Consider the following 13780-nt stretch of genomic DNA (forward strand, 5'->3'; position numbering starts at 1 on the left):
ATTGTAACAGTGGTAGGCTATGTGTAAAATCGCTTTGAGTAAAACTTTGCTGATGCCTTCTCCCATTCTCAAACACTTTATTTGCAATTCAATTTTAAAGACCTACAAGTTTTCACTTTAAAACTGCAATTCATTATACAGCTCATAAAAAACATAGGACAATAAAAGTTTAAAAATCATTTAATTTGACCACTTTAGTGAACAGAAGCACACGTCAACAGCCCCCTCTAGTGGCCAAAACAGGCTGATACATTCGAAGTGCGACAGTTCTGCCATCCGCTTCAGTAGGTGGCAGCACTTCCATATATTATCATGAGAATAATCATCAAGCTGTAGTATAAAACAGCACTACAACAATAAATTACAATATAACTAAAAAGTGTATCTATTCTAGTATAGTCACCTAGACACCCCACAACCTATTTCATTCACGTTTTTCACTATGATACTTTTAAATACTGCCTAGAATAAAACACTATCCAGATAAAGAAAAATAATAGATGTTGGTTTTGATGTTGTTGCTGCGACTGAGATAAAGTGTCTTCTCAGGCATATTGTAACTCAGTGATGCAGGACTGTGTCTCTTACTCTTTGGACAGCTCATGTCTCATCATTGTCTCCACGGTCTCTGCTGAGGTCCACTGCCATCTGAGAGTGATCCCCAATAATAATATACTGAGCATTTTCAATGTTGATGTTTGCGTGCTGCTGCCACCCCTGTTGTCTCCCATCAGGCCCCACCATCTCTTCTGGGACAAACGGATACATCTCGTCATAAAGCATTCGCCTCTCTTGCTCCAGTGCATGCACGCTTCTTCGTTCCTCATTCTCCTTTTGTTGCTGCTCGTTGTGGAGCTTTAACCTCTGCCGTTTAATCTTGAGGCTATTCATCATCTGTTCTTTCATCCACTCCTTCTTTTGACATTTGATCTTTGCAGGGCTCATGGCTTGTTGTATTTTCCTCTCAAAGTCCTTTTTTTTTTCATCCAGTGGTACTAAGGTTTTCAGGACCATGGGTAAGTCCCCTCTGGGCATTGCATTGTGTTGCGGCAGTAGTGGTATCACAGTGTTGTGTTTTGGCTGATTCTGGATGGAGTTAATCAGGGCCGAGTTGGTTTTCATCTCCAGAAACCTGTTGAAGTTGGTGGTGAGGAGCAGGAGAGTGAAGGCCGAGTTGTTAATAGCATCATCCACACACATCAGAGCTAATTTTCCAGGCAATTCAAAGTCAGAAAAAATTGCACCTTCGCTTTTGATAATGCCCTCGACCCTCACTTTCATTGCCTCTGCAATATCTACATCTTGTTGTGCATACAAGATGACAAATGAATAAAACTTGACCTCTTCTTCTTGCTCTATTTCTTCTTTCGCTGCTGGAGGATCCTCTGGAATAGGTTTACTTGCTGTTTTAGCTGGTGGATGTCGAGTCTTGAACTGTACATTTTGCCCGTGCACTCTACAACTTGGGGTCACAGCAATATGACTGAATGGAGGTTTTCCAGGTTGCATAGGTTTTCCAGGGAGAGAAGATGAAGCACCACCTCCTATACTACTCACGCTCCCCTCACTATTCGTGGGGGGAGCGCTTATCTCTAAATGTGTGGGATAAAAAGGATATGAATCATGGAGTGAGGTCGGCACATTTTCCTTTGCTGAAGCTGTTGTTGCAGAGGTGTTCCCCATGTATGATTTGATAGGGATCTCAGGCTTTAATTTTAGATTGCTGAACGAGCTCAACAATTCTACAAACCCAGGTCCACAAACTTCTTTGGCTTCTTCTATGAAATGGTTGTATTCCAAAACATCAGAGTCGCTTGATTCGCATGGAAGTGCGCTTAAGTAAGCCTGCATCAGATCTTCCCGTTCACACAATCCACGTTGAGTTAAAACTTTATATATTCGTGCCAGCGTTGCCAAAGATGCTGATTCTTGGAAACGACCACAAAGACCTTTAAATGTTTCGAACTGACTCGCACTTTGTTGCCATTTCTCAGACAGGTGTTTAGCGAGGATGTTATCTGCGTGTGCTTGAAGTTTATCCAAAGCTTGCACGTCTCTCTGCAGAATGAACAGGCACAGAGCATGCACAATATCCTCTTCTGTGGATGGGCCCAGCTGGTATGTCAGGCTGCGCAGTCGCTCCGGAGGTGTCTTGGCGAGTACGTCTATCACGTCTATCACTCCTGTTCCTGGATCTCTCTGCTGCTGACTCATCTTTATGGCTTCAGCAACAACTTTATTACATGTTCGGTAAAGCAGCCTTTGAACAGGGAGTAGCTCAGTCCATTCTTGCTGCATCAAAGAACAAACAAATAACATGTTAATAAGTATCTCACAGAAGTTTGCCATATACAAGGTAATATAGAGTATGATCAGTTTGACCTTGATTTTTAAAACAAAGTGAAATTGTGAAATTACTTACTCATACTCAAAGCGCCAGGCAGTCTGAATAAGGAAGTAACCAGGAAGTTGTGTCTTCAGAAGCAGTCCAATCTTTTGACAACATTGTGAAACTAAAACCGCCTTACTGAAACATTTCTGCTACAGTAATACAATGGGAAAAGGAGGTCTGAAAAGCCTGTTAACTTGACGAATGTCTGAATGTTGCCTGGTCTATGGTCCCCGTGCCTCTGTCTGACAGGTGGGTTTGGCCCATGGAGCTCAGGCACATGATGATGTCACAGGCTGAGACCTATGGCAAGTCACAAAGGACAAAAAGGTGTGTGAAATATGAGACACCACAGGTACACCTTCTTGCACTAACTGTATATAGACAAAATGCTGCAATTTGCAACAAGAAAAATTTGGAGCCAACTTTAGAAGGCAGATACTTTGTTCTTTTAAATATTGAAAAAGATCAAATCCATCAAAAAGTGTCCTAAATTACACATTACACAAGATACATGAACATTCCACTGGATATTTTTTTTTTTTTACATTCACATGAGAAAAAGTCAAAATAAAAAATACATAAATTCAATTCATAGCATTAAAAACTTGACTTCTTATTCTATTTCCCCCCTATAAAGACCAAATGGGCTACATAAGATTCTGTTTAATCCCTGTTCTCTCTTTGTGCACAATGGGAGAAGAAAAGTGTCGTGTGAGAGCCGGTGTATTTTTATCCACAGAGGAAAGCTCCAACCCTGTATTTACCAGGGGTGGGGTCACAGCAGCAGAGTGCAGTCAACGTGCTGTCCCTCAGTCCCTCAATCCCTCAGTCCCTCAGAGCAACGCAGACAGACCGGCTCTGTTCTGACACAGCTACACTGCTGCTCTGATATATTTACTGTACAACCACTTCTGAGAGCTTACTGTAACTCAAGGACATGTGGTTTCTGCTCAGACTGTTTTAGAAAGTATAATGTTTTTTTTTTATTTTTATCTTGACTTGCTTGGAAACTCTTTATACGTGACACATTATCAACTATTTATTGTAGTACTTGGTTTGCTTTTTAAACCCAGGGATGACTTTAAACTAAAATGTTCTTTGATCCATCACAATCAATCCAGCATCAACATGTTTGGTCTTGGTTTTATAACAGGTGACCTCACACTGGAGTAAATAACCCTCAACCTGATCACATCACAAAACCACAAAACGCATCCCATACAGTATGTCCACAGCATTGGTGTTCATTTAATTCCATATTTTGACACAAATACTTCAATACTCCTTCCTCACACCTTCCAATGCAAAAATAATGACTATTTTGAGCATTTCCATGGAAACAAGCAGGATGAGGCTTCTCCAGGCCGAGCACGAGCCAGGTTTGTGGAGATATACAAAGTGCAATAAAATCATCCGAAAAACATAAATGAACCATGCTTTTGTTTTAGTCCCTTTTTTGGCTCAAAAGTAGCCTTCACGTAAAAGTTTGAAAAGTACTATTCAAAATAGTTTTTAGATTACTCTTTTATACTAAAGTTGATAAAAAGTTGAGTTGGGTTTAAAAATGCTTTCCTATAAATTGGGACTTGTACTGTACTCAGTAAATCTTATTTAAATGTAAATCTATTGAACGGCTACAAATATACACTCAATACAAGCACATGACATGGTTTAAAAATCAACTAAAAATGTACAATCCCCCAAAAATCGACTCAATGAAACTAACGGGAGTATTTGCAATTACTTTCCACCCCTGGATAACAGATGAATTTATGAACCGATGACATGGCGCTAATCTAAGCTCAGTTTGAAAACAGTTAATACTGAAACAGTCTGAAACTATAGTCTTGTTTGTCATTGCTCGTGAGCTCCCTGTTACATATTCAAACACCGCCTAGGGATCACCCTCCATCACTTATGTAACCCACTGCCAAACGTCCATCTTTATTGAGGTCACTTCTTTCAGTAAGACGCGCGCTCTGCTAGCAGCTGTGTTAGTCAGCCGGCCCGTAAATTTGTCTTCACCTCCGGGGTCACAACGTGGAATTAAGCAGAACATGTCAGTTACCCCATGCGACAGCAAATGCACTGTGACCACCTATTATGATGTTGTACGCTGGCATCAGAACATTTTCTTTGAGTATTTATAGATTTAAGTGATTGGCTCTAAGGCGTGGGAGAGAGATATGGGTTAGACACTCAAGGGTCACGTGTACGGGCCAGGCAAGAGAATAGGAGGCCCTTCTCAGACAGGGACTATAGATGAAGATGAAAAGCAAGCTGTGGGGGATGCTGCTGGTATCTGCTCCGCTCCAATATACCGCATCATCCGTTTGCACATAAGAGAAAAACATTTGCCAAAGTTTGTTCTCCAGATAAGAAGATGCATAGATAAAGGTAAGAATGGGAGTGGATAATGAATTAGGTGATCGATACAGGCTATTTAGTATTTGCACTATGTCGAGGGGCGATGCTCTTTTCCCAGCCACTTGATTCGTCACACATGCTAAGAGAATTTAACACACTCACTTCGATCCGGGAAATATAGGCTCCGTCCACAAACGTGTACATTCATAGACATATGCAGATACCAGCCATTCATACGTCCAATGCTCTGGCCCCTTTTGGGAAGCAGTGAATGAAACACCTGCACTAGTGGTACTGGCCAAAAAAGGCATTCTTCACATGCAAAAGAACTTGTAAAATGTGTTCTCAAGTACTTGACAAGCTCCGCCACCTAAACTTTCAAAATCACTATTACGACTTTGCCACATTAACCTCTTAGAAAGGGCACGGGTTACGGTTTTACCACTCTTATTTTTCAGTTTCTGTTTATTGGCAAAGTTCAGCTGCAGAGGATTGTGAGCCAGTACCTTTAGGCCAGTGTCAAGCCCCCCCCCAACAAAAAAAAAAAAAAAGCCTCAAATCAACATAACACAGTCCTAAATAATAAAGATTTTGTTATTGTATTTTTGATTATGAGCTTACACACTTTAACCACTGATTTAGTTCCTTAATTCATAACCACGTTTTAAGATTTTCCCTAAATAAACTGGATTACAATTGATTTTTGATGAGGTTGTCAGGTTTGATTCTTTGTAATCAGTTTCAGCTTCAAGTTTGGTTTGAACTTTCAATACAAAGTGGCTTTGATTTATGTCTTATGTGTAATGTAAGTCTCTATTGGTCATATATTTGTCTCCATTGCCTGCCACATAGTTCCCTCAAGAATCAAGAACTATCTGACACAACCCGGCAACATCACTGCAAGACTTTCTGCAGTTGACGTCAGAGTACAACAGATCTGAGCTATTGTGACAGTTAACTCACATTAATTCGGGACGCAAAGGTAAACGAAACGGCCTGGGGAAAATGCAGCAGGGATGGAGAGAGACATGTCTACTGTACCACACTGGACCATGCTTGGCTGAGCATTTAGGCCAGGCCAACAACAATGCATAATACAGCCTCTGGTGATGGGGGATGGCAACACCCCCACCTCATATTCACATAGAGTCCCACAGACATGCACACACACTGACGGTCTAGGCACGTATCAACGGAAAGGCTTTGATCACTCTGACAGGAAGGGCACTCGCCTCGGAGGAATTAGCTTACTCTTGCCTCGCGAAAAGAACATCCACAATCGCAGAAGCAACAGAGAGGGAGAGGCAGTCTGATATTTAAGTTCATTAATATGCTAAATGTATGAATATGATTTGTTCCAGTTCAGTGTCCAGAGTGGCATGTCCACAGTGGCATGATGATAACCACGAGGGCCGGGAATGTGCAGAAATTCAGGTTCCATGTATAATCCGGCAGTTTTAATAGGCTGGTAATCTGCACAAGTCATTTACATAGGCATTTGAATTAGCTCAGCATCCATTTTGAGTTTGTGAGAATATATGGCATTAATATGCATATGGATGCTCTTTGTAGATTCAACTGTGGATAAATGCAGAAGGGATCAGATCGAAGAAACATGGACAGTCGGTTAAATTTGGCTAAATTTGAGTTTAAAAAAATGAATTCAAATTTAAATGTGTATTTTTTTGGTAAAGAGTCCGCCACCTATTTGTCTTTTTGGAGGTATTATTGCTTTGCCAGGAGTGTTCCACACTATGGCATTAAAAGTACCTATATCTTGCCTTTAATCAATTACACATGTTTTTATTGCTAAAAACATGCATTCTTACGGTGAGTGGGGTTGCCTTGCCACAGATGTGACCTGTATCCAGCTCGTTTCTATGGAAATAGATGGGTTCAATACTTTATTGTGGAACACTTCAGGCAAAGCAATGACATCTCCATAGTGACAAGAGGGTTGCAGATGCTCTATCAGAAAAGTTACATAATGGTTTGGATTAATACTCATTGCCTCATAAGGGTTGTTTTTTGCCTTCAAAAATACTGTGTAGTTGAATATTGTAGCAGATGACGGCACACAGAACAGTTATTACAGTCCATGTAATAAAACAGTCATAAAATAAGGATAAGAAAATTGACAAATGACAGAACAATGGCCTAATCCTTTAGTCCATCCTAAAGTGTGTCCTCATCCAAATGGTGAATTCAGTGTCACTTTTGTCCGTCTCTGAGCCTCGCGGATGCTCAGCTTGTACAGCAGATGTACACAGCAAAATCATGCAATCCATGAAAGCACTGGGAAATTCATTACATATTCCTACCCCCCTTTGCTCGCCATAATCACCACAATTAGCAGACATCTGCAGTGACTCCGAAAGCCGGCAGTGTATTGAGGCAATCAGAGCGGCTTCACCCACAACAGCGGCAGCAGCCCCTTCTGCGACGGGCCTCATCCTAGAGGAAGGGGTCCATTATAAACTCAGGCATTAATTGAGACAGAGATTAAGCTGCTGGCATGGCACAAGGAGAAGAGCCAACAGGAGGCAAAGAGACGATAGAGAGGCAGAATGGATGGAGGTGGTCTGGAGAGGACTGTGCTATAATAGAGAATTCAATGGGACAAACAGCAACTCTGAACAAAACAAGTTTAAAAATACAGATTGTTTCAGTAAAATGTCTCATCAAGGAAAACTTTGCTGGCAGTTTGGGATAACACTGCCAACTGAAATTAAGCCAATATTACTTTCAAATGGTTTGCAACTAAATAATATAAGATTTATTCATTAGACATTTTAGACAAGCACAATATAAGGTACAACATCTATACTACATATATAAAGACCTTAAAATCAAAATCTACCATAATGTCATCACATTACACATAACACATAACGACTGTTCCTTCATTAGACTTTTTACTTCGGATCCATAGTCCCTAACCTAGACCAATCATCTGCGCCTTTCATTTCCCTTTTTCATTCAGGCACTTAAACTTGAGGGCTAAATCATTCTTATTCGAAGAACTTTATGCCTGATCATTGTATTGAAACAAGAAAGATTAAAGCAACGAAGCTATGTTGCTGCGCTAGCTGAAGAAAATAACACATTCAACAATAATCTCCCGAATGTTTTCTATGAGCCGTCAGTGAGGCGTGTGGAGCAGCCCACTGTAAGTCCTCCATCTGTAGAGGCTGACAGCTCATTACTAAAGCAGTTGGAGATGCCACTGTGACTGAGCGCAGTATGCTACAGCTTTGGTATTAGGCCTAACTCATCATTATGGAACTCAAAAGTAACATGTTGGACACTTGCTTAGATTTGCACCTCAATCTTTCATCACCAATGTATTATCATGTCAAGAGTATGGGGAGCACTGTTGCATGATCAAAAAGGTCTAAAATGTTTATTTCATGTGTTTCCAAGAGCAAAACCATGAGCCCAATTGCACTGGAAAACAATACCATCATAAATAAGATAATAGGGGGATAAGTGCTTGAATTAATTAGTATTCTTAGTGATTTGAATATATTTACGCCCTCTTAAAATAACGTTTGCCAGTGGAACAAGCATAAAATGTGTTGCTTTACTTAAAATAAGGAAAACACATGCATTTTGTCACCTGAAATTATTCAAAAAAAAAGGGACAAAAACACACACAAAAAAGACTTGTATTTGAAGATAGTATGAGTGTACTCAAATGAAGATGAATATTACTTAATTGAAGCATTTACACATTATTGTATTTAAGCTATTGTGATATTTATTATTTCTTTCAATAATCAAAAAATTGACTGTGTTCACATGACATCACAATGTTCTACAATCCCTACCGTTTAAAACTGCACTGGAGACTGGAGGAACGTGCTGTTTCAGATTACAAATATATTGACCTGGTTTATGGTTCATATATCTGCTACTGGGCATAGCCACATGAAACAAAAACTGCTGCAAAGTTTAAAGTATTTTCTTCTCTCGCTGTAGAAATAAACAACATTTCACAATGACTTCAGAGAGTGGTGCAAATATTCAAACCCAAAGATGTGATTGTCATCAGTTGAAAGAACTTTAAGCCATGAGTTAAGTTTGTGGAACCAATCCCAAACAAATAATGATATGGTTCAATATTTATGGAACCCTAGAGTTATGTAGGCCCCAGTCCTCCATCTTGAAATATGACATCATTGCATCATTTTGGACTGAGCCTTTAGTTTGTCGCATTAGTTTGAATGGTTTATTACCACTACCAAACTCTTAAGACTTTATTGGTAACATTTGCACATAGAAACTCCCACACAATGTCGATTTGAGATAAAGCTGTGAAAGAGCCACGAGTTAAATTAATAGGGAGGAAAGATTAAAGGAGCTTAAAAGAAATCAAACCAAGGTTGTAGAAATCCCACTCAATCCTGCACAAAGGACGTCCACTTCTGAGAGCGTCCTTACCACAACTAAACCATTCAATTTGAGAACAATGCATATCCAAAAGTTGTGCTTTATATATACTTCGTTCTGATCTTATATATCACGTCAAATAGTTCAAAATTATTATGGATTATGTCAGGGGCAATTCCAGAAAGAGAGAATTAGCACAGTTTAGAATAGCAAATGAAAGGTCAGTAAAAGCTTTTTCAAAATGTTTCAGAATAAAAATGCATTTTATGAGGTTAACTACCATATTTTCCCAGGTGCCACACTCTAAAGCAAGAAAACATAGATCAAACACACAACCACAATATAATAAAATAAGTATAGATATTTTCCACGCAGGGGCTTGATCCTAGTGAAAGCTTGTGTGGAGCTCTGTTCAGAAATGTGTTCAATCACCATGACTACGGGTCTGAGGAGCCCCTGCTGTGGTTATTAGGACTTCACTGTCTGCGCACACACCCGCAGCTTTGAGCGTAGGTTAACTACACAGTTTGTAGCCTGCAACACCAGGCAAGTGTGCTCATTTAAGAGCCGTTACTCAGACCAATCGTCCTTTTTAAATATCACGAGCAGACTATAGTTACTGCTCAGTCTCCAAACAGCAGATATGAGAAAAGGAGGATCAGGAGAAAGCTTTGAGCATTATTGATTCAGCCGTGAACACGCTTAGCCAGAACACAAGAGGAGGATCTAAGAGAGAATTATCCATGCACCATTTCTCTCACCCCTTCTCTCAAGTGAAAAGTCTGCTCTTTCAGCTTTATGACCCTAAGCCAAAAAAATGTAACCACGATTGTTCATTGCACTGGATCTCAAAGTCACTACAGTGTTCATATGCATAGAAAAAAATCCAACTTTCCTCACAATTTGATGAGTACCAGTGCGTTAAACTCGCTCGACTAATCAAAGAAGCAATAAGCGTGTAAAGTAGCGACAATTAGAGGATAAGACCATCATATTGTGCGTGAGTTGCCTCCTTTACCCTCACCGTCTCCAGCCTCGTCCACTCCCAGGTCCCATCCTTAATGTCCCCGCCCACTTTGGCACGCGATGTCCAATAACAGCGTCTCATTTTATCAATTCATCCCGCGCGAGCCAATCAAACTCGTCCTCCATCGCCAGCGCCCTCCCCTCCTCCTCTCTCCGTCCCCGCGCCTCTCCCCGTGACGCGTACGTAACTCCGTGCGCTGAGGAGCCCGGTGCTCAGTCAGTGCGTGGAGTAAGTAAGTGCGCAGTGTACGGATGGAGTGGATGGAGTGGATGACTTTTCCCTTTTGGCCTGGACGCGCCTCAACACTTGAGTCAGACGCGTGAGTATGGGGCCACTTTCTGCTTCATCTTGAACTCATGATTACGACTGAGCGGGTCAAAGGCGAGCGTTGCATGTGTAGGTTAAATATGTAGTTCTACAAGTGTGATTTTGACACTGCGTCGGTACAGATTGTACAGTAGACGCGTGATGCTTGAGAAACTTTTTACGCATAGTTGGGATGTGAACACTTCAAATTGTCTTGAGTTAAGACTGTCCCCCTGAAAGACTGATAAATGACGGCTATTATTTTGCAGCTGAACAATGCGCACCGGCTTTGTGTGGACCATCTGTCATTAGGTCGACATTACAGCAGAAGCTCCGGCTCCCAGGATCCGTGCGAGAGGGAGACACCTGAAGCGCCGCGTCCGGAGCCCGCGTCCGGAGCCCACACCCGTCTCTCGCCACAGTGACTCACGATGAGCTCCGTCTGTCTGAGGATGGGTGCGTATGGCCACTGGAACAATGTGCTCTAAAGCGTTCTGTTGGCGTCACGGTGCACTGCGACAAGAACCTACAATACTTATACTGTTGACGTACAGTACATGTGTTGGTTCACCAAAGAAGCTTCCTCTAATGTGAACTGGTGTATTTGTCTTCCTTGTGTGATCTGCTCCCATGCTGGCAGATGACAAATTAACAGACCAGACCATGCAACCTCCATTCAGGAGCATTTTAATGTTTAACGCCTGTTCTTGCCTATCTAAGTAGCTGAGGCCAGCCTATTCAATAACACTTTACAAAATACCGTGCCTAGTCTCACAGTGTGCAGTGCCAAGCACTAATATGCCTTAAGGTTAATGAGGCAGTCTCCATAAATTCTTGTGCCATCTGGATGTAGTAGGTAGACGCTTAGGGCAGCACTATTCTTTGACTGACTATAGATTGTACAGTAGATCCTTGCAAATATAAGACTGATGAACAGGATATCTATCACACATGTTTTAAAGTAATTCATTATGTTCTACTTAATACGTGGCAAAAGTTAGAGTTTTATGAGTAGCGCTCTTGAGTCAAGTTCTTCACAATATAAATAAGGAACGACTCCCATTAAAAGCCCAGACAGCTGTCCAAGCCACACATGCCTAAAGTGCCAAATATTCCATATTTCTGTTGAAATAGACATAGTTATGTTTATTAACATTGCCATACTAATTTTTTTGTGCGCTTAGGCGCTTCACATGTGGCTTCTGGCCAAGCCACAATGCTGCTCTGTGATTGGTCCAAATGCTCAGATCCACTGTTTTTTTGGGCCCAAACTTAACAGTGTGAGCTGCACAAGATGGATATTTGTGAGTTTGTGAACTCACAAATATCCCAGAAATTGTTTTGCCTCTGTCTTGGTCAAAACTAACTTAGATGTAATTCATTTTACACTTGTCCCTGGAAGAGACATGCAGCAGAAAAAAGAGCAATGCAGGCTGCTTTAATTGCGTTTGAGCTTCTCGAGCAGACACAGCTTCCGTGGGTGAATGGGGTGAAGCCACTTTCTTCCTGCTGCTATAATGTGTCTGCAGCAGCAGTTAGAATTGCTTATCCGATCATCTGCTCAAACTGCAATCAGTTCATTATCATGTGATGAGTTTGATCAGCAGTAACCTGCAGTTATGTGTGGAGACAACCTGGCGTCACCCCAGGTTCCCAGCCTCACTGTTGTTATTATAGTCTCATACTTCTTCTAGGACAAATATTAGCAACAAATTAAACATTTTTACTGTGTTGAAATGTAATTCCATTATCATCAGGGAGTCTCATCACACTTCTCCCACCATCACGAAGCTCCCAGTGGACACAGTTGAATTGCCATCCACTGAACAAACAAATGAACACCCAAAAACATTCTTGTTCTTTTTAACCAGCAATGTAGGAAAAAGAAACAAACACATAATAATACAATGATTGTATGAAGGTAGAGACATGTATCTGGAGACAAAACACTGTGTGCATAGACATTATCTATTTGCTGAAGCTTAAAAGAGAGCTTAGCAAATCGACAGCCCCACAGAGCCTGCCTGAGGCTCCTCCATCGCTTGCTGCCTGTCTCAATGAGTGAATGACCTCTCACCTCATGTCTAGCCACTGCTTCAAGTCTCTTCTCTGTTCAGGTCAAGTTAGATGCTTCTCAAAAGCCGATTGGCTAGTTAGTGACCACATGACATTTGAGCTTTCTGCACCCAAGAAGCAAAATGAGAACTTTGAGTTAATTAACAAGGTTTTCCTACTGGAGTGTGTGTGCGTTATGAGGGCACAGTCCTTGTTAGATGTGGACTTTAGGGAAATTTTACACTTATTAGGCCGGCTCACTGGGTCGTGCATAAAACGGTACATAGCACTTTATGGTCAGTGCTCATAAATGCTCAACACGCCATAATAATTTGATTTCAGCTGTGTTGCTTATTAGCCTAGACGCGCGCTCTCTTTGGTATATCCAGGCTTGTGTTTGGCATGTTGATCTTGCTAACATGCTAACATCTTGCTAACATTTTCAGCCTTAATGAACACCTAATTAGCAGTCTCATAGTATAAGCAAAATCACCAGTCCAAATCTGAGGTCACTGCATGTTGTCCCACTTAAAATTCCCTGTGGAAATTTTGGAATCTTTGCCATTGTTCCTAAAGGAAAGGGGGCTTCGGATTGGATGTGGGGAATTCCAGGAAATGACATGCATTCTTTGTAGAGTGATTGAAAATAAACTTGTGCAAGGTCCTTGTTTAGTTCGAGGTCTTAAGTATTCCTCAATACGTAAGACCTCGAACAGCAGACGTTGTAGCATCACTTGCATTTGTAGATGTAGCACTAAATTCCTCAAAGGGTTTTATGGACATATGCAAAAGAGCAATGTCTGTCATATATCATCATTTTAAAAGCCTGCTAAAAAGAGCTTATTTAAAATTGTCCAAACATTAGTGTGACATCATAGCATATTATGGTCAATTTTACAGTCCATTTATCTTTTGAACCTCGACATTTCAAGGCACATTTTTGGACATTTACAGATGTAATTTAGTTTGATGTTTGTCATTGGAATAATTAAAAACACATTGAAATAGCCTAAAAACATATATATCATATTATATATATATATATATATATATATATATATATATATATATATATATATATATATATATATATATATATATATATAATCCAAAGGTGGTGGAGAACGACCGAGCCAAGGTCCTCTGGGACTTCCAGATACAGACAGACCGACTGGTAATGACGAACCAACCAGACATAGTGGTAGTTGACAAGGGTCAGAGGAAAGCTGTGGTGGTGGACA

The 13780-nt window shown here is 40.8% G+C and overlaps 1 protein-coding gene across 4 annotated transcripts; it reads right to left on the reverse strand.

Moving 5' to 3' along the window:
• Window positions 1-164: 164 nt before the first annotated feature.
• On the reverse strand, window positions 165-10193 carry ticam1 (TIR domain containing adaptor molecule 1). Of its 4 annotated transcripts, none has more exons than XM_072441369.1 (2): window positions 10176-10193; window positions 165-2288 (listed from the first exon to the last, which is right to left on the reverse strand). In XM_072441369.1, exon 2 carries the CDS (start codon window positions 2212-2214, stop codon window positions 601-603), a length of 1614 nt encoding a protein of 537 aa, XP_072297470.1. In that variant the 5' UTR covers window positions 2215-2288; window positions 10176-10193; the 3' UTR covers window positions 165-600. The 4 variants fall into 4 exon arrangements, with proteins under 4 accessions (XP_072297470.1, XP_072297467.1, XP_072297468.1 ...); XM_072441366.1 differs by lacking the exon at window positions 10176-10193 and adding an exon at window positions 2423-2643; XM_072441367.1 differs by lacking the exon at window positions 10176-10193 and adding an exon at window positions 2419-2643.
• Window positions 10194-13780: the final 3587 nt, after the last annotated feature.

Source organism: Eucyclogobius newberryi, unplaced genomic scaffold (assembly GCF_026437365.1).
Source record: "Eucyclogobius newberryi isolate DKJ021-1_F unplaced genomic scaffold, fEucNew1.0.hap1 SCAF_12, whole genome shotgun sequence".
Classification (NCBI taxonomy): domain Eukaryota; kingdom Metazoa; phylum Chordata; class Actinopteri; order Gobiiformes; family Gobiidae; genus Eucyclogobius; species Eucyclogobius newberryi.